We start from the raw sequence: 22637 nt of genomic DNA, 5'->3' as shown, positions 1-22637 counted from the left end.
TACTGCTTGCCCCTCCCTCCTCACACTTAGTTTCTTCTTGTGCAGATCTATTCCACTCCAAACAATCAGAAAAATATTGTTTCTATTCACTGAACTTCTTGAAACTTAGCCCTGGAGGGGTTGATTCTCTCTTCATAGGTTTGTAGAACAATAGGATTAAGGTCTTTTTCTCAACTCTGTTCATGTTATAACATTTTTGCTGTGAAGAAGAGGCATGTGATCTCTGCTGAGCTGACACAAATTCAGTTTTGAGAACTGCAAAACCAAGCATCTGTGATAATATCTTGTAGGCAGAGAAACTGCCCAATAATCTTACAAAAACCTCTGGAAGAGCATGACATTGTGAATGGATTAATGGAATTTATTTACCCAAAAAAATTAAACATATACAGCCTTATTCTACATAATTAAAAACTAATCTTTATTTCATGTTGGAATAACCTTTGGATGGTAATATATTTTCCTCAAAAAGCATTTTATTTAAAAAAATCCGATTTAAATCAAAAAAATCCGATTTAAATAAAAAAATCTGATTTAAATAAAAAAAATCCGATTTTTTTTTATTTTTTTAAAAAAATCATTGATTTTTATCCACCCTGTTATTCACGTTCTTCATTTTGCTGCTCCCTAAAATGGTGTGGTACAGTTTTAAAAGGGCACCCAACTAGTTAATGCTTAGACGAGAACTTGAAAAACACAGTTGAGTAGCACTTTCAAAACCATAGCAAATGCATTGCTCTAGGATTTGGGGATTCTCTTGGTAGATATATATTTTGTGCCTTCTCCAAAACTGTGATTTTCTATGTTTGCTGAAGTGGATGCTGGACCAGTTCCTTTTTAAAGCTGATTAATGCCCCCAGCATTAATCAATTAAGTTGATTAATGCCCAGCAAGAAATTAATTAAGTTGATTAATGCCCAGCAAGAAAATGTCCCCCCATGGGTCAGTAATGACTCAGTGCTTGCACAGGGGACTACCTTTACCTTTAATGCCCTCAGCGAGCCTGTTAAGCATTCTTTTTAAAATGTCTACACTCTAAAGAGTTGGTCAAGTAGCCAGTAAGTATGTATTGACAATTGTTCACAACCTAGGCAGCTACAGCTAACATGAACTGGTTTCAAGCATATAATAGTATTATTGCACAGTGGCTTCCTTTGCATGGTGGTTGTTTGGATAAAAACCCATAAAACACTTTGGAAAATTTGAAATGCTATTACAAAAAGTTAGAAGCCACAGAGATTACACCCTGCCTGCACAACTCAGGCAAGCCTGCCCAAGCAGACATTTGCACATATTTGCTAAGGACATAAATATAACATCTAACATGTACAGGCCAGAATATTCAGACTACATCCGAGATTCTTATTTTATTTCAAAATAAAATAGTATAGTATACATATTATTTGAAACTTTGCTTGTACTCACTTATGGGATATGAGTTTGAAGAAAGAACAAGACTGCTACTACTCTGAACTCTGTACATTGCTCAGAAATTGAGTGCACAGCAACTGTTTTGTATTCTGCCCTGACTCAGAGACTTCAACCATTCATTTACTAAATGAAGGCATCTGTGATGCCATAATTTAGTAAATGTCAGTACTAAGTCATCCGTATGAATAAGGCAGAAACAAACAAGACTCCAGTAAATGAATGTCCAGGAAAACTTAAAAAATGTTCCCCTACAGGCTTTTCTGTGTTGCATTTCTGAGCATCAAATACGTGACCATTAGTTTGTTCTATGCACATGGTATATGTATATTTGCAGATCTTAAAGTGACTATTCTAAAAGTGAATTTCAGAAACAAAACACAGGAAATTGCTGAGATACCACTATAACCACGGGCCAACTTTTCCTAGGTTTGGTCCAGGCCAGAAGGATTGTTAGGGGGTGCCCAGGGCCCCCAAAATTTCTGGGGAGCCCCTCCCTAAATACCCCATGGCCCTGCCTCCACAGATAGTGGCAATGGAGGTCCCTCCCTTTGATGTCATTGGCTCCTCCCTATGATGTCACTTATAGACCCAGCATAGCAACGCCTTTGGCCCAGCCCCAGCCCCCCTCCCCAGGAAATTGGAATGTCTATGCCCTTGAGTAGGAGTGAAAAAAGCACAAAAAGGGGAGAGATTGGAGGCATTCAGAGAAGGAAAAGAGGAAATAGTAGGGGAGGAGAAAATGAGGTTGCTCCATAACTCCATTACCCACTTGTTCATTTATAATGTTTGTGACTTATTTGAGTTCATTTTCTGCCAAAAAATTGTAGCTAAACTTAAGACTGGCTGTCAAACTTCTAGCACAGATGCCTTTGCATTAAGGCTGAAGAGATGAGGCTTCCTACCACAATCAGTTTCTTGATCTAAGAGCTGTTGAAGCTGCTTCATTTCCTCAGTATATGCAAATGAATGGGACAAAAGACTTACAACGTTATGCAGCTCTAACCTACTACTTGTCTCGCAGATTCCACTGTATCTTTTGCAGCACATGCTTCTGCTTGACCCACAAAAAAGCTACAACCAGAGATATGATCGAGTTGCTTTTGATGTACTAGTGCAGCTGTTCCAGTAGTTTCAGTTGGCTGTATTCCAATTGAGGGGTCCACCGTCTTTCCATCAGCACATTTGGATCTTCAGGTAGGCTGATCCTTAAGGTAGACTCAAAGCATGCAGTCTTCCAGTGTGTAATATTACTGCAGGGTTCTTCAATACTACATCTTTTCTTAAGAATTTCTGCCAGTCTAACTCCTCTGAACCTTTACTGAAGCAAACTGATCTCCATATAAGAAGGTGCTGTTTGCATCTGCATATCAGAAGGAGATGTTTGCATCTACCCCGCCCTCCCCTCTCCTCCTCTATATCTGACCAGTTTCTTTTGGCCCTCCATGCATCTGACGAAGAGAACTGTGATTCTTGAAAGTTTATGCTACAATAAAATTGGTTAGTCTTAAAGGTGCTACTGGACTCTTTTTGATTTTGCCTTATCATTATAATATCAGTGGGAGCAAGAGAAATTCACATGGAGACGTTACCTAAGTTTTGTACCTTTCATTTTATTCTTATCTAAAATATTAGGATTCCTTTTTAAATTCACACTATTTTAGTAGTTTTTCAGTCTACATTCTGAAAGGTAATCAAAGAGCTTGAAACTAGGAGAAAATGTTAATATGTGTCAGTTTAACTAACAGATTTTTCACTAGCTCAGTGCAAAAATATTCATGACACTATTTTATTCGGAAAACACAGGGAAAATATTTATTGCACACAAGTCATTGCCACATAAAATACACTTAAATAATCCAAGCAACTGGATCTGGAGAGACTGTTGCATCCAATGGTTGTGTTGAGCCATGAATCATTTCTAGAATGTTAAGTATTTCCTTTAATAATTGATGCAGACAGTTTGAATCTTTCTGCATATTATATCAAGTGTGAGTAGATTGCATTAACACTGCTTAAACATTTCAACTTGTCAGTATGGCCAACTCGATTTCTGAAATATTTGCAGTATTTTCCCATCGAAACAGTAATAAAGGTAAAATAAATATATGCCACTGCTTTATAATCACTGAACATTAATGAATATTTTATGTCTTTTTAAATCTCCCTGTTTAATTTTAAAGGGTGAAATTAAGTCTCCTTCACGCAATATGCCAATTATCTGTAAATCAAACAATAACTCAGCCATTATACTCCTCTTTGTTAATATACCAGAAGCTAATTTGAAAACACTAGATGGCATTTTTAAGAGAATAATTGAATAGTCCTTCCTGCCCTCTGGTGGTCAATAGTTGCAATTTGCACATGAAGTTCAATTAGCCCTACAGCATAACTGAAAGTATTTAAACTAATTTGTAAAAAAAAATTGAATGAGTAAGGGAGACAAACAAGAATATCAATGTAAAACTGATTCACATATCACATGATCCCCTATACAGTAATATAGTTCAATTCACATTTTTGGGCTGCAATACAAAATAATAGGGCCCTGTTTAAACATTTCCTTTAGATGTGTCCAATGTCTAAAAGCATGCACATGCCAATCAGGCATTTAATTTTCATTTAGAGCACCTGCAACACAAACTGCTTTTAAAAACTAACTTCAATTATATCAAATGAAAAAAGAGAAAGTAATACTAAATTAACAGATTCCCATTGGTATGCCAGAATTATTTTTGCTGAACTATGTAGTATCCATACCTCTCCCCCCAAAATTATACTGATGTAGTAACTGCAGTTAGATTAACTTTTTGCCAAACTCTGGAAATAAAAAAACAAGTTCCCAACAGAAATGTTTTTGAACAAGTAAATGATTTTTTGAACATGTTTTGATATGACTTCTAGCCTTACAGAAGAATCAAGATGTTGAAAAAAATAAGATTTACAATAGAAAGAGGTGTTGCAATGTATGGTATTAACCTTTGTATAATGAACTTTGTTAGTAGCAATTACTACTGATATTTGTATCTAAAGACTACCCATATACAGAATTTTATTTTGTTTCCCTTTTTGAACCAAAACAACACAAACTACTACTGTAAAATCCCTCTCATCAGAAACAGATAGTCTTACAACACTGAGGGTTGTCATTTGAAAGGGGGGGGGGAATCCACTTTAAGCACTGTGGTGCTATTTTCTGGATTGCAGCCATTAAATCTCGTTCCAATTACATTCCTTTGAAAAATGATGTACCTATAAGAATGTTTCTTATTCAATAACACTGTACAACCATCCATTACCATCAAATCCTGAACCTCAGTCTCAAACACACATTACAAATTTCTACTGAAGTTAATGAAATATATTTGCCATTAAAAGACACCAGAATTTCCACTCTATTTTTCAATCTTTGGTAGTGCTGAGAAATTTCATTTTCATATGGGAATGGCAGAAAAAAATTACGTAACAGTGCAAGACAAAGTATCTATTCTAATGATTAATATCTTTGTGATTGGCTTTTTACTAGAATTATAAATTTAATTTCTTTATAAAGAAATTGTATGTTCGTAACTACAGCATTGTGTAAGGAGGTCTATTAGAAGCAACAGGACAAGCTATATTAGTAAGTTTATTATGCCGAAACTAAGGGCTCTGGATTATTTATTTTTAGTCTGTTAGCTACTAAGCATAGTTAAAATCATTTTAATGCTATAAAACCGCCTTTGAAATTACATCCGTTCACAAGCCTATATTCTTAATTTTTAAGCAATCTTCTTCCTTAGAAAAAATCCAGAAAACTTGTGTTGAAATAAGAAAGATGAGCATCTAGTAGACACAGGTGTTCAAAGGAATGGAAAGTTTAATGGATTTCACTGGTCATGACAAAAAAGACGCAAATCAAACAAAATACAGGGGAGGGGGGTTAGCAGCAAAAAGTTTCAAATGCATGGTTTTCCTATCTAATTTTCACTCCCTAAAGCATGAATTCCAGAGCACTAGCTAAATTACAGGGCAACAGTATACAGAGTTACTCCACATTAGGCCCATTGATATCAAAGATCTTAGACTGGAATAACTGCATAGGATTACGCAATCTGCTACAGAAAAAAACCAAAATGAAATCTTTACCTATGGAGTCTTTACCATTAATTTGGTCATTCGGAGTCCTTTTTGTTTTTTCTATAATGTACAGAATCCAAAATTCCTGTCAAACTCAAAAGGCTAAAATTACTGACACTAAACCTGTTTTATGCTGGTTGGTACCATATTTCACACTATTATGTATGCTTCATATTTCTTTTTTGTTTGTTTGTTTTGGCTCTTTTTTTTAAAGAACTGATATAAACACGACTAACTACAGAACAGAAAACTGTGAAATATGAACAAGATTCAAAGCACCACAGAGTTAATTCCACGTATGTACAGAGGCTTTTTAACCTTTTGTGGGGGGTGTTAGAACAACGCCCCATAAGGGGAAAGGAGCTGCTGCTGGAAGGAAAAACAGGCCACCATCATCAGTCATGTTCATAAGCAGATTGCTTTCTGCATATGCATTGGACTTCCCGGATCATGGCCACTGTGATTAAGTTGGACAATAATTAACATTAAAAGAAGAGACGCAAGATATACTCTTGTTTTTAGGCTGGGAATGTATGTGTCGGCTGGAATTAACTAAGCAGAAAAAGCAGAGGAGCTGATTGTTTTATAGGGGTGTATACAACAAGGTTAGGGAACAGACAAGGACTTCAGCTTCTATGCCAGAAGGCTATGGTTATTTTAGGAAGTACATCTGTCACTCAATGATGGATTGGCAAGGAACTTATCTTTGCAACATCACCCCTTGCTGGCTATTCTATAGAACAACAGCAATATCATTCTTAAAGAGAAACCACTTTTCTGCCATTCCATCCGCAGTCAAGGCAATACTATAGCAATTTATTTAACCCAAGAACATACTCAAGAGCAAGACAAAATGTAGGCCCCCCCACACACAAAAAAAGGCAGAGGATCAAGAAAGAATGGATTTGCTACTAAAATGTAACATGCTACCAAAAGCATTAGTCCTTTTGGACAAAATTAATGCAGATTTTAAATGTAGGTCACACCATCTGATGTACCTACAGTAATCTTTCATCATCCAGTTAATTAAAATCTAAAATTTGAATAACGAAAGACGAAAGGAAGTCTGCAGTCTGAATACATAAGCCTTCTTTAACAAAGCCAACATTAGTTATAATGAGCTACATTTATTCTTCAGCTGTGAGACAGAACTCACCTCCTGAATGGTACTGCTTCCTGAGAAGTTGAGGTTGTACTCCCGCTGGACTTCTCGATGGGTGACGATCAGCATGAAGTTTTGATTTAATGATTCCTGCAGGGCACTGAAAGGGTTGAAAGAAAAACAAGAAAATCAGTGGCAAGCATGTTCTAGCTTGCTTTACATTTAACTGCAAAAACCCCAGGAGTACCCTAAACTCTGCTGAGACAAGTCCAGGCACAATGTTATCATCACTTTCTTTTTGCTCCTAAAGGCAAGGAAGCATGCAGAGAATGGCCAAGGGGACTAACCTGTTAACTCCTTCTCTCCTAAGGTGGCTGGAGAGTCTAAGGCTACATTTTAACTTTTCTGGATTTTCAAAACACTGAGGCAACACCAATCGCCACAGCCTTCAACTATAGTTAATACATGAGAATATTAACTGAACCTGAAATAAAAGCTTAGAGACCTTGAAAAATAACAAATACACTAACAAATATACACAGATATTTTATATAAAGTAAATGCATGCATACTGTCTCTTGTCAAGTATTTATATACCTTTCTACCTTTTGGGCACAGCTTTATGTAATGTTATCTGAATACATATCAACATTGAGAATTTTATACTATTTATTTATAAATTTATAATATATACACACTGTTGTATACATGTACACATACCTGCCCCTGTTCTTTATAAGCACTGATTATTACTTTTCAAATGCTACTGAGAGGAATGAGAAACTCTGATGCTTACTCAAGAAATAACAAGTGCACGTTTAGCTAAAGACAAAATTTCATCCCCATTTTTCATAATTTATTCGTAAATGTCATTTATTCACTAAACTGGAAATGGTCAAGGGTAATAAAGAAAAGAATTATTTTTTTGGTAAAGCTTACAATTCTGCTTAAAAATTTCGTCCCCATTTTTCGTAATTTATTCGTAAATGCCATTTATTCACTAAACTGGAAATAGTCAAGGGTGATAAAGAAAAGAATTGTTTTTTGGTAAAGCTTACAATTCTGCTTAAAAACCATAAAAGAGATTTCTTGAACAGTACTGTACTACAAATACATAAATATTCAGTATCTTATTGCCTCCATTATTGGCTCTTTAACCTTACACCATTCCTTTATCTTTTTTCTGATCGCAGCTTTTAAAGGCTTATCTGTACAATAGTGGCTTTGATTTCTGAAAGTGCCATGATATGTGAAGACAGCAGCAGGGTCTAGATTGTTAGCAATTAATGGCTACGTTAGCCAATTTTCTTCACCTTCACAGTAGTAAATAACAAACCTGCTCTTAGCAGGCAAAAAGAGCATTTAAACTGGAGTTAATATCAGAGGCAATGCTTGCACTCCTCTCAAATGCATATGTAATCTGTTTTTTCTTTATTTTGGCAAAATTGCTATAAATAAATACTACAACCTACTAATTTTATAGGAGTGCTTTATAGGAGTGCTCTTTGCCATAGTACAGGATAGAGAGGACAGAATTTAAATAAAGGACATATACAATCAACAAAATGCATTTAAAGTTCACTGTGACAAATCCTTCAAGTTCAATAGAGTTTCTGAAAGTGTAAAAGACAATAATAACTGGTCCTTTATTTAATTAGATCCACATGTAATACACTGGCTTGAGATAACAAATTAGATTATATTGTCATTTGTCTAAATAAGAACTCAGCATTAGAGGAAGTACCTTGCCTAATGAAGGTATAGTGAACACCAATGATTTATCTTGGCTAAAAATAACACTAAAATATTTTCAAAGAGGCAAAATCAACATCCATTCCTTGACCAACTATTTGATTCAGGTATTTAGAGAGAACTGTTATAAAAAGACATTTTTTGTAAGTGTTCCTACTTCCAAGATGTAGGGGGAAATAATGTATATACTGGCACTGCAGATTTCCATATGTGCTCAGTTATAAACTAAGAAACACTTCACTTGAAATTTCCTCAAGTGATTTATCATTAAGATTGTTAATTCTGATCTGCAGCTCCTCTTGTAAAAGTTCGATTAATTTTTCCCTATTGTAATTCTAGAAGGATAGCCATGGTAGTCTTTTGTAGCAAAATAAAACAGATACACAGGGCACCTTAAAAAAACACCATTTATTCCAACATGAGATTTCATGAGTCAGAGCTTATCCGTTAGAATAAATGTTGTTTCTTTAAGGTGCCTCACACTTCTGTTTTATATAGCAGCTCAGATTGCATCCTCAGTTTTTGTTGCATCCTCAGATTTTGTTTCCAATGCAGGTGTTTGGAACTTGGGATGCATTTTTCCATAGAGATGCAGGTTAGTCATTAGGATACCAAGTCAGCCTGCAGTCGCTAAAATATTTCATTGTTTGCAGTGAGAAACAGAGGGAAATAATGATGTTCTAATATTGTACAGTAATTAAACAAGACAGCCAAAAAAAGTATAGGATAAGAAATTGTTTTTATTCTCTTTGAATGCTGGTGCTGCCGTGCTTACATGAAATAGGTTTAATTAGAGAAGTCTAAAGATGCATAGCACAGATCACACTGGGGGAAGGAGGAGAAGATTACTTGAACTCACACCTGAAGCCAATCTGCTTCAAGTTTTTGGATCCCTTCAGGAACAGCTAACGGGGAGGGGAGGGGTTGTTTTGAAAGTTTTAAAAAGAAAGCAGGAGTGGACTGGGTGGCCAAAATAGCCCTGGAAATGATCCTCAGCTGGTGTAAGGCTGAAAAGAAGGTGGGGAAAGAGAAGCTATGTGTGTTCTCACAGGCTGCACTACAACTAAGCTTGCTCTGTGTTCTTCCCCATTGGCCTGGGTCTAGTAGGGCCAGCACAGAGAAACAATCATCAGTTGCACATTGCCCAAGGCACACACAAAAGCCTCTTCTCCTACCCTTGCTTCCTCTCTGTCCCCTTTTCTAAGAGTCTCCTTCCTTCATTCCTGCACTTCTGAGCTCCCACATACCTGTCCTCATTCTTTGCTCCTCCTCTACCTTCCAAGCTCACTTCCTGTCTTCTGCTGCGTTCTTAAGTACACCTTGTTCATAACTTGGGTATTTGTAAGTAGACAGTTCACTGTACTAAGCATTTAAAAGTATAGTGTGTTCATAATCACATTTATATGAGCATTCCCTATTTGATTAGACATTATACATACAAAGGTGTATTGTATGAGCAGTTGCTAGCGGTGGAGCTCTGTATGACTTAAGACTATGCATATGGTTCCCAGCACTAAATGTGAGTTGTGCACATTTTCCCCATAGTTTCTGGTAGTTGCCACCTATATGAGAAAGTAGGAATCACATCCGTGGGAAGCTGGGGAGTGAATTCGTCCCAATCCTTATTCTCTTTCAAAGCTCACAAAGCTTACAAAGCCAAAAATCTATTTTAAAACTTTCCTTCTTTATTACAGTCAACGACCAGAGAGAATTTTAAAACTAAGTACATACAGATCACAGTGTACACATTCACATACCTCTCTCTCTGAACTGAGGCTTTTGGGTTTTCTCTGTAACGTTTCTAGAGAGTTTATTATGTAAGCATTTATTTAGGATTTATAACTTGCTCTTCCAGTTTGATGTAATGATTAAGAGCAGCAGGGACACTAATCTGGAGAACTGGGTTTGATTCCCCACTCCTCCACTTGAAGCCAGCTGGATGACCTTGGGTCAGTCACAGCTTCTAGGAGCTCTCTCAGCCCCACCCACTTCACAGGGTGTTTATTGTGGGGATAATAATTGCATACTTTTTAAACTGCTCTGAGTGGGTGCTAAGTTGTCCTGAAGGGTGGTATATAAATCAAATATTATTATTATTATCATCCCAAAGGATTTAGCATTCTGGGTTATATTTTGCCACTCCATGCAATTAACAGTGACGCATTATGTTGCCACAAAGGTATTTTCAGTGACACAAGAGGTAATTCTGTTGGTGAATAAGCCTTTTGTGTTGGAAAAAGAATTCTTGAACCAATGAAAATGTTGCCATTAGTGGCAAAGCATGGTAAGATTCTTTGAAATTTATAAAAAAATAAGGAATTTATACCCCCCACCTTTCTCCACAATGGGGACCCAAAGCGGTTTACATAATTTCCCTATTTTATCCTCACAACAACTCTGTGAGGTGGGTTAGCCTAAGAGTGAGTTACTGGCCCCAAGGTCACCCAGTGAGCTTCTGTGGTAGAGTGGGGATTTGAACCTGTGCCTCCCAGATCCTAGTCCAACCGCTACATCATGTTGACTCTATTATAGATCCCAGAAATGTAAAATATACTAGTAAAACCAATCAGAATTACAGCACTCACTCATTCTGTCCTTCATATTTATTCATGCATTTCATGATGTGATTAATATCTGGCAACTTCTTAGCTTTTCAGACAGCTAAGCAAAACCTATAGGAAATTCTACATATTCAGAGCTTTAGAGAAATCAGGACTGTTATTTAGTCCTGATTCCCAGGTTGCAGCCATAGCCAGATCTGCATTTTTTCATCTTCGGTAGGTCAGGCAAATCTTAGATCGCTGCCTGACAGCCGTGGTGAAATGGTTGAAAAACAACAAATTGAAATTGAACCCAGACAAGACCCAAGTGATGCTTGTTGGGAAAGCAGAGATCTTGAAGAACATTGTACGCCCCGCTTTCAATGGAGTCCATCTGACCCTTGCAGACTCAGTTAAGAGCCTAGGGGTTATACTGGATCCAGTGTTATTACTAGAAAAACAAGTTAAGACAGCGACAAAAAATGCTTACTACAACCTCACTCTAGCCTAGAAGATGGCTTCTTATCTTGACACGGCTGACCTGGCTACTTGGATCCATGCTATGGTAACATCAAGGCTTGACTATTGTAATGCTCTATGCATAGGTCTCCCATCTGTTAACTAGAAGGCTCCAATTAGTGCAAAATGCTGCAGCTTGACTGTTATCAGGAGCGAGCAGGAGCATGAACATCACTCCCATCCTACAGTCGCTCCACTGGTTACCCATCAGTTACCATGCTCAGTTCAAAGTATTAGTTATTACATACAAAGTTCTTCACGGCTTTGGTCCGGCGTACTTACAGGTCCGCCCCCCTATGTTCTTCCACAGCAGCTTCGCTCATCTGAATAGAGTCTCCTGCAGGTGTCAGGCTGCACACAGGTAAAGTCAGCACCAGCCTATACATGGGCTTTCTCTGTGGTGGTCCCTATCCTGTTGAATGACCAGCCTGAGGAAGTCGGAAGAGCCCCCACTCTCACTTTTCGTGAACAATGCAAAACCGAACTATTCAAAAAGGCTTTTTACTCAAATGGGAGGGCTGTATTGTAGGGAAGATGCTTTGCTAATGAGTTAGGGACCATAGACTTCATTACTATATTGCCTTACATATTATCTGCTGCTTTAAATATGTACTCCTATGTACCACCAGTGCTCCATGTTGTCTAATGTTAGTCCTAGAATTGATTATGTTCTGCTTCAGTATTTTTTCTACTCTGTATTGGATTCTTGCTAATACTATGTCTTTTAAACTTGTATCTATTTACCCTATGGTATTGTTTATGAAATGTCCTTGATACTGATTATACTAATCTCATACTGTGCAATCTGCCTTGAGTCTCAGTGAGAAAGGCGGACTATAAATAAATAAATAAAATATGCAAATGACATCACGTTACTGGCAGAAAATAGTGAAGACTTGAAACGACTACTGATGAAGATTAAAGGAGAAAGCACCAACACAGGATTTGGGACACTGAATATCAAGAAGACAAAAGTAATGACTACTGAGGAATCACACAATTTTAAAGTTGGCAATGAGGAAACTGAAATTGTTCAAGAGATTTTCTATTCCTTGGCTCAATCATCAACCAAAAGGGAGACTGCAATGAAGAAATCAGATGGAGACCGAGACTTGGAAGAGCAGCGGTGAGCGACCTAGAGAAGATCCTTAAAGATAAAAATGTCTCTGGGAACCAAGATCAAGATAATCCAAACTATGGTATTCCACATTACTAAATGGATGTGAAAGTTGGACAGTGAAGAAAGCTGACAGGAAGAAAATTGATTCATTTGAAATGTGGTGCTTGAGGAGAGTTTTGTGGATACCATGGACAGCCAAAAAGACAAATAAGTGGGTACTAGATCAAATTAAGCCTGAATTCTCCCTAGAAGCTAAAATGACAAAATAAAAGCTATCATACTTTGGTCACATTATGAGAAGACAAGATTCTCTGGAAAAGTCAATAATGCTAGGAAAAGTGGAAGGCAGCAGAAAAAGAAGACGACCTAAAATGAGATGGCTTGACTCAATAAAAGAAGCCACGTCCTCCAGTTTGCAGGATCTGAGCAAGTCTGTTAATGATAGGACATTTTGGAGGTCTTTCATTCATAGGGTCGCCATAGATTGGAAGCAACTTGATGGCAAATAACACACACACCCTGAGATATTTCCAGAAACAGATCGTTAAATGGAAAATGTAGGGCTCTGATAGATTATCTACAGCTAGAAATTGACAACAGTTGTCCTTTCTTCTTGAAATTTTCAAACCTCTCCTCATCTTTTGACACAGCAAACCATGCTAGAATAACATGCAAGGCTGTCGAATCTGGTTCCATGTTTCTATTATTTTTGGTGAGAATACAGTGAATAGCTCAGTCTCCTGGTAATCAATATGCAGTTTTCTAGAGAGTTCAGTTTTATCAACAATGTTGTTTAACATCTATACAGAGATGCTGGGAGGGATCATCCAGAATTCTGAAGCTGGTAGAATATGATGTGTACTTCATTAACTAAATACACAGGAACAGCTGTCTTAGTTCTAAACTAGTGCTTGGAGGATGTGATTGAGCAGATGGTACTAACTGGACTTAAATTTCAATCCCTACCAGATCAGTTAAAATGGGAGGGTAAAGAAGGTCCTCAGAATGGGTGGTAGATGGGATGGTAGTTCCCTGCTTGATCCGTTTAGGAGCCATGTGATGCTCCACACATTGGCAATTGTCAGGGGACATTTTTGTTAACTTCATCAGCTATGCAAACTACATCCCTTTCTGGAAAAAAGTTCTTCTTTCTTATCTGTGGGACTGACTACTGTAACAAATCTTGAAGACAACTTGCAAGCTTAAACAAGAACAGAAAGCTATCCACCTCTTGGCAGACATTGGGAGATGGGAATATATTTAATCAATTTGGGAGCATGGTAACCAATTTGATTTTGGGCCCAACGCAAGGTGTTGGCTATCCTACATAAATGGAACCCTCATCAATCTTATATACTATTAGCCAAGTGGCCCTGATCTGAGGATTCTTAAATATGGAGATGGGAGCCATGAATAGACAAGACAGATCTTCTTACACACCTAAAAAATACCCTAGGTTTGCAGAAAAATCTGGAATCTAAAAAAATACATGGGGGGATTAAAACCCCCAAAATGATAAAAGGAGTGCCTGTAACTTTAACCAGATGTCCTCAATGGCTGTTGCTAGGCAACCAGAACAGTTTAGCCTGTCTTCCAGGATTGCTTTCTGTCACTAAAAGGCACAGTGGCAGTGCTGGTAGGGCCCTTTCCAGGCTGTTATGCTTTGAGAGAGGACTAATCAGGGCCAGGCCTATATGCAACCACTGGGTTACTTAATACCATACAACTTGCATGACTCACCCAAACCTGGCTGCTTGCTACTGTTCAAAACTACCCCCCTCAAAAAACCAGTGTAGTGCAGTGGTTATAATTTCAGCACAGAATCTAGGAGACTCAGGTCCACCACTCTCCTGAGGAAGCTTACTGGGTGACTTTGATCCAGTCACACACTTTCAGCCTAACCTACCTCCCAGGGTTGTTGTGAGGATAATATGAAGGAAAGTAGGATGAAGTAAGCTACTCTGGGTCCCAGTTGTGGAGAAAGGCTGTATATAAATGAAGTAAATTAATAAAAATGGATTGATGGGGGGACAGAAAAAGTTAAGTTATTTAGTGGGTTTGAAGGCGAGAAGGGAAGCATTTGGAAGCTGCCAGGAGGAGGGAAAGAGGAAATTGTGTGGGGAAGGGGATACAGAGAAAAGCAAAGTACCCCCTGCAGGTCCTTGCAGGTTCCCCACCATGCATCAGTATGCACCATGGAACTGGGCGTAATGGTTTAGAGTGGCAGGACTCTAATCTGAAGAACCGGTTTGATTCCCTATTCCTCCGCCTAAAGACTGATCTTGGATCAGTCAAAGCTTCTAGGAGCTCTCACAGCTCCACCCACCTCACAGGGTGTTTTGTTGTGAGGATAATAAAAACATACTTTGTAAACCGCTCTGAGTGGGCATTAAGTTATCCTGAAGGGCAATATATAAATCGAATGTTATTATTAGCGTTATTATAACCAACTACGAAGCTTTTCTCCCTCTTCCAAAGGAACTTTTAAAAAAAATGAATACTTATATATGTTTCACATCTAGATAATATCTATCAAATTTACAGAAAGTTAAGTGAATGAGCAGAGCTTTCAAGAAAAACCCATACGGAATTTTATTTTGTGTATCTCATAATATCTGTTCCAGCGTTTCTTGAGAAATCAGCCCAGCTTAAATTAATACAGACCAACTATGTTATTAAATTTTGATCTCTCCAATAATACAGTTTGAATAAATGGTTAGTAGAAATGGGGAACATGGTCAAGCATTATTCCTAAGAATAATGCCCTGTATACCATCTAATAAACCTACTGACTTTTAAGGGTTAACATATGGTATCTTTCAATCACCCATAGCACATCAGTTTCTTGTTAATATTCTGAAGTTACAGATGGATATATGTAGACACCCAGGTATGTGTTTTACGGGAAGATTTAGGGATTGGCTCTCTTTATGAGCAACAAAGATTAATTTTACAGTATTGTGTAGATTTCTGGGATATTCCTTGCCTCCCACAATTTTATCAACGCAAGACTGGAAATATTATCCCCCTACCAAACTCTGAGTTTGATTAAAGACTTTAGGACTTCTACTTAACTGCTTCTTCTTATTCTTTTTCTTTACAAATCTATCCACATAAATTGCCAGTTAAGATATGGTATTGTGAAGGTGGGTTGCAACCTAGGGTTTTTGAAAGAAATCTGTAGAAACCAAGTTATGAATGTCACCTGTACAATTGTAGAACAGCACCATTAGGATACCAACATTACATTGCATTTTTTAGAAAGACTCAAAAGATCAGTAGTTTGACTCTTTGAAACAAAATTGTATAACAGTTATAGCTAAAGTCAACTCGTAAAAGGCAATTCAGCTCTGCTAGCGATTAATATGCAGTTCATTTGGCTTTAGCAGTCTGTAAAATTAAATCAAAAGCAGTTAATTTATTAAATACAATTGATCATGTTTGTACCTAAATCTCTAATTCTGAACTTGGCACCAGGTGGTTGCTGAAGATCCCCTAGAATTACAACTGATCCCCAGGTGACAGAGATCAGTTGCCTTGGAGAAAATGGCTGCTTTGGATGGTGGGGTCTATGGCATTATACCCTGTTAGGGTTGCCAAATCCCCTTACCCTCCGGGTGGGAGGTGGGAAACCTGGCACTCATATTTGTTTTTTTTTTGAAAAAATTTTTATTGGGTTAGAATCCGTTATTTTTACATTTACATTCAATTTTCCCCAAATTTTTCATTTCTAACCCCCTCCCTTCCCCCCCCTTTTGTTGACTTCCAACAGTTTTCCAACCCTTTGTCCCTTTTCCCTTACTTCTATTAAATTTCTCTATCTAAAACAAATACATATTCTCCATTATACTAAGCAGTACATCCTTAACTACTTTTCTTATTATATACCCAAACTGTAAGTCTTTGTTTCCATCTTAGATAAACAATTTATCCCTTTTCCAATTTTAAATATTTCTATATCATAAACCTATATATCATAAACCATAAAAATCTTACACATTTAAATCAAACAATTTGACTTATTCTCTATGTATTACTCATTCTATCTTTTTATGGTAATTCTATATAACTCTCGTCACATAGTCAATCAATTTGACTCGTCTATACATTCAGTTTGGTGCATTATACAAATCTTATCAAAGAAAGAAAATATTGTTGGTTACTCAATCCGTATATTTAATCCTTATCCTTAATTATTTTCTATCAATATTCTATTTATTAACCAATATATATCTATATATATATCAATCTGTTAATCTAACTGCTTATAAATTCACATTTATCTCTTCCCCCCCCGGTAGAGTCACCCCCCTCTACATTTTATTATACTTCAGTAGTTCTCAAACTGCCACAGTTTTCCTCCCACCTCCCATTTCTTCTCCAGATATTGTTTCAGCTTCTCCCAATCTGTGTTAAACTTCCCTGAGTCCAGATTTCTCAGTTTTCTTGTCATCTTGTCCATTTCTGCCATGTACAGCAATTTGTAGGTCCAATCTTCAATAGTTGGCACTTCTTGTACTTTCCATTTTTGCGCATACAAAAGTCTAGCTGCTGCTGTCATATAAAATATCAACGTCCTGTGATGGGCTGGAATTCCCTCCATTCCCAAGTTTAGTAGCAGGAGTTCTGGGTTCTTATTTATTTGAAATTGTAAAATTTCACTCATTTCTCTTATTATTTCCCCCCAGTACTGCCTAGCTACCTCACACAACCACCACATATGATAGAGGGAGCCCTCATGCTTCCTACATTTCCAGCATTTATTAGAAGTGTTCAAATTCCCTAGCGCAATCTTCTTTGGTGTCATGTACCAACGATAGATCATTTTGTAGATATTCTCTTTAATATTTGTACATGTCGTTGTCTTCATTGTAGTCTTCCACAAGTATTCCCATGCCTCCATTGTTATCTCTTTGTTAAAATTTATAGCCCATTTCACCATTTGTGTTTTAACTGTCTCATCCTCGGTATACCATTTCAACAGTACTTGGTATACCTTGGATATTCTTTTCTTGTCCTCTTTAAGAAGGGTCTGCTCTAGTTCCGAGTTCTCTATTCGTATACCTCCCTTTACAGAGTCCGAATTATACAAATCTCTGATCTGTCTATACTGGAACCAATCATAGTTCGGTGATAGTTCCTCTTGCGTCTTTATTCTAAGTTTAGATGCTTCTATTTTAGTTATTTCTTTATAAGTCAAACATTGTCTTTCGTTATCAACAGCTCTCGGGTCTATCACCTCATATGGAACCACCCACCAAGGAGTTCCTTCTTGTAGGTAAATTCTGTACTTCTTCCAGATTGTGTATAGACTTCTCCGTACAAAATGGTGCAGGAACATCGAGTTGACCTTTACTTTGTCATGCCATAGGTATGCATGCCATCCAAATATTTTTTTATATCCCTCTAGGGCTAATAGTTTCTTGTTCTTTAGCGTCATCCACTCTTTCAACCAAACTAGGCAGATTGCATCGTGGTAAAGTCTCAGGTTGGGCAGTTGCATTCCGCCTCTTTCCATTGCATCTTGTAAAACTTTCATTTTCACTCGAGGCTTCTTGCCTGCCCATACAAAATCTGATATTTTCCTCTGCCATTTTTCAAATTGTTTAGAGTCTCTGATGATTGGTACTGTCTGTAGCAAAAACATCACTCTTGGTAACACATTCATTTTAACCGCTGCAATCCTACCCAACCATGACAGATTGAGCCTATTCCATTTAATCAAGTCTCTCTCAATCTGAATCCACAATTTTTCATAATTATTCTTGAACAAATCTATATTCTTTGCAGTCAGTTCAATTCCCAAATATTTCACCTTACTTGTTACTTCACAGTCCGTTGTTTCCATTAACAATTGTTGTTTCTGCTTAGTCATGTTTTTGCATAGTATCTTTTTTGTTAATGAAGAAACCTGCCAAGTCTCCAAACTCCTTGATCTTATCTATCACTTTTGGCATGTTCTCCAGTGGGTCCTCTACAATTAACATTATGTCATCCGCAAATGCTCTGACCTTGTATGAATAGTCCTTTATTTTTATTCCTCGAATTTCCTCGTCTTGTCGTATTTGTATCATCAGAATCTCCAATACTAAAATAAACAACAGTGGAGACAACGGGCAACCTTGTCTTGTTCCTTTGCTTATAGTCAATTTCTTGGTCAATTCATCATTCACCACAATTGCTGCAGTCTGGTCTCTGTAAATTTCCTTAATTGCTCTGATGAATCTTTCTCCTAATTGTAGCTTTTCCATAGTGGCAAACATAAAGTCCCAGTTTAAGTTGTCAAATGCCTTTTCAGCGTCAACAAAGAAGAAACCAACCTATTTATCATAATATTCAATAGCATCAATCACTGTCCTTAAATTGTCTCTTATTTGTCTGTCTGGCAGAAAGCCTGCTTGCTCCTCCTCTATAACTTCCGAAAGCCACCCCTTCAGTCTCTCCGCCAGTATCTTCGCAAAGATTTTATAGTCATTGTTGAGTAACGATATAGGTCTGTAATTTTTCACACTAGTCAAGTCTTGGCCCTCTTTTGGGATCAATGATATGTTCGCTTCAGACCAAGTGTCTGGAATCCTTTGATCCCTTAAAACTCCATTGATCACCTCCTTTAGGAATGGTGCCAGCTCATTGGCCATAGTCTTATAAAATTTAGCTGTAAGTCCGTCTGGCCCTGGCGCCTTTCCTAGATTTGCAGATTGTATTGCCTTACTTATTTCCTCATCCGTTACTTCACTGTTCAGTTTATTTCTCCAAGCGTCTGAGATTTCTGGAAGTGTCATTTTCTCCAAATATGACGCTATTGAATCTTTATTTACTTCTTTCTTATTATACAGTTTAGCGTAGAATTTATAAAAGGCTCTACTAATGGTATTCTGTTCCAAATACGTTTTGTCATCTTCACAAATTTTATTTATTGTTTTCTTTTCCCTTCTCTTCTTCAGTTGCCATGCCAGGTACTTCCCAGGTTTATTTGCACCCTCAAACACTTTCTGATTCAGCCTTTTGAGATTCCACTCCAATTCTTTATTACTCATTGCTGTTAGCTGTTCTTGCAGTATTTTAATTTCCTGGTATAATTTCTTTTTCCCTGGTCTCTTTTTTAACTGTATTTCCTTAGTTTTTATTTTCTCCTCAATCTCTTGTCTCTTCTCCTCTTTCTTCTTTCTTGCTCTACCATTTAAGTCCATTAGTATGCCCCTTATAACCGCCTTGTAAGCATCCCAAACTTTATCAGTTGGTACTTCTTTATTCACGTTGTATTGTATGAAAAACTTTGTCTCTCTTCTCAATATTTCCATATTCTCTTTTTCCTGTAACAAATCCTCATTTATTCTCCATGCTTTCCTTTTCCTCCTTTTCCCCAGCTTCCACATAATTGGGTTGTGATCTGAGCCTACCATCGGCATTATTTCTACATCTTTAGTCCATAACGCCAAATCTTTTGAGGCCCAGATCATGTCAATTCTTGATAATGTGGAGTGCCTTGCAGAATAAAAAGTAAACTGCCTACTTTTAGGATATTCTCTCCTCCATACATCTTCAAGAGTCTCTTGTTGAATCAACTCAAAAAAGAGCTTTGGTAATAGTCCTCTTTTCTTTTGTGCCATTGTAGTCTTTTTATCCAGTTCCAAGTCTGTCACTCCATTGAAGTCTCCAGCGAGAATTATCTGGTCATATGAAAGATCATCTAAATGCTTCCTCAAATCCTCAAAGAAGCTCTCTTTTGCACCGTTGGGTGCATAGATTCCGACTACCAACACTCTCTTTAAATTCCAAGTACATTCCACTGCTACAAATCTGGCTTCCACATCTTTCATTATGAATTTTGGTTGTAGCTCCTCTTTTACATACAACACCATTCCTCTTTTTTTCTTACTTGAGGCCGCTACAAAGTCTTTGCCCAATTTTCCCAGTTTTAAATATTTTATATCCTGTTTTCGAATATGAGTCTCTTGCAAACAAACAATATCACATTTTTGTTTTAGTAGCCAGTGAAAAATATTTTTTCTCTTATTCGGTGAATTTAGTCCATTTACATTCCAAGATAATACTTTACACTCCATATTCATAATCTTGTTGGTAAGTCTTTTTCATTGTCCCTTATAAATCGCTCCATCTCCCGCTCAGATCTGATACGCTTTTTGGCGCCTCCAAATTCGAAGGACAAACCCTCTGGAAGCTCCCATCTGTACCTGATTTTCATGTCCTTCAGCATCTGGATTAGCGCTTTGTATTTTTTCCGATCTAGTAACACTGATCTGGGTAGTTCCTTCATTATAATGATTGTCTTGCCATCGATCTCCAATGGATCTTGAAACTGTTTAGTCACAATCTTCTCTTTCATGTTTCTTGTTGTAAATTGTACAATCACGTCTCTTGGTACTTTTCTCTGGGTTGCAATTCTCGAGTTCACACGATATGCCACATCTAGGATAGCCACAACATCCTCCTCCTCCTTCCCCAGGTATTCAGCTAACACCTCCGTCATCTGCTCTTGCGCTGTCTTTCCTTCCATTTCCGGCAGGCCGCGAAATCTGAGCTGCTTCTCCATATGTCTACTTTCCGCAACCGCCATCCTTCCCCTCATCAACCTCATCTCTGTTTGTTGCGTATCTGCTAGGTTCTCCATCGCTCCTTCTACTGTTTTAACTCTCTGCTGCGTCCCTTGTAATTCACTTTGTATTGTTTCCATACCTTTCTTCACTTCTGACAGCTCCGATTTTACTTCTGACAGCTCCGATTTTACTGTCTGTTTAACCTCTTTGATCAGCTCCAATTTCATGTCTTTAAATTCTTTAATCACCTCCAAAAGTTTTTTATCCAGGTTTTCTATTGCCGATTGCCACTCTTTCTTCGACATCGTGGGGCTTGCTTTGGCTCGCTCCCACGAATCCGCTCTCTTCCTTAGCTCCGTGGCGTTAAATTTAGTACCTTTTTTATTTCAAATGTCCCGGTCTTCTTGCATAAATTAATTTTGAAGGGTCCAAAATGTCGGGCGTCTTTTCTCTATGGTCTCTCTATGATTTTATAATCCAATATGGCCTACTTCCTTTTCCGCTGAAGCCGCGACCCTTCCCCTCTCAAAGATGGCGATTCCCTTCTTCCTGCCCTCCAGCAAGGGCCGCTTCTCTCCAGCCGCTCTATTGTTGTTACGCACTTCCTGTCTCCTGTCTTCCCACAGCAGGTCTCGCGATGGTGTCTTTTTCTCACAGCTCCAAAGCCACAGGTATTCAAAACAATAATCCGATTTCTTTAATAACTTCTTTAAACTTAGTCTCTTTTCTAATACAACTCCTGCCGAAGCTTCCCCTCTTTTTCGCTAGTCTGTTGCAGTTTAAAAGTCTACTTTTTTTCCTCTCTGTTTTTATCAATCTGTCCCGTATCGGAAGATAGTGATCTTTACCTTCCCTTCACTTTCCTCGGGTTGTAATCGCTGTTTCGATTTCAAGTTCTCCTTTCCACTTCTTCCCCCAGTCGAAGCTTGGGTATGTAGGTCTTATGCCAGCCGAATTGGCCCCAAAACTGCCGCAGAGATTGTAGCCGACCCGTCGCAAGGTGGGACCTCAAGGATCGGGAGGGGACCCGTTATGTAGAGCCCCCCCTCGTCCGAGATCTAACTCACCCTAGGGTCTTGAGCGTTCTTTGCCTGCTCTCCGCCTGAGAGCAGTCGGCCGCGGGCTATTTTCACCCCGCCGGCCGCTTAAAACGGCAGTCCGGTCAGCTCCGCAAATGGAGCTGCGTTAGACCTCCATGAATCCCAAACCGGAAGTCACCTGGCAGTCATATTTGTGATGTCCTCACGCGCACGCTCCTGGGCTATGTGATGACATCACTTCCAGGAAATGATGCCATCATGCAGGCCATGTGATGCCCCTTGGAGCGACGGGTCCTCGAGTGCTCCTGAGCTCCACAGCAGCCCAATTTGGCCCAAAATGGACCCATGTTAGGTCACTGCAGAGCGTGGGAGCACTGCCAGGGCAGCACAACAGGCCCTAGAGTGCCCCTGCACTCTGCAGCGGGCAGAATCAGGCCCATTAGGGGCCAAAATCAGCCT

General features: G+C 38.2%; 1 protein-coding gene across 1 annotated transcript in view; it reads right to left on the bottom strand.

Annotated features, from left to right (window-relative positions):
• FAF1 (Fas associated factor 1) overlaps positions 1 to 22637 on the bottom strand; it is a 403775-nt gene that overhangs the window by 299018 nt on the left and 82120 nt on the right. The window contains exon 7 of the mRNA XM_054980952.1: positions 6704 to 6809. Coding sequence (XP_054836927.1) covers positions 6704 to 6809 — 106 coding nt within the window. The remainder of the gene's footprint in view (positions 1 to 6703; positions 6810 to 22637) is intronic.

Source organism: Eublepharis macularius, chromosome 5, assembly GCF_028583425.1.
Source record: "Eublepharis macularius isolate TG4126 chromosome 5, MPM_Emac_v1.0, whole genome shotgun sequence".
NCBI classification, from domain to species: domain Eukaryota; kingdom Metazoa; phylum Chordata; class Lepidosauria; order Squamata; family Eublepharidae; genus Eublepharis; species Eublepharis macularius.
Note: the sequence above shows the minus strand (reverse complement) of the source record. Positions and strands in the feature narration are given on the sequence as shown.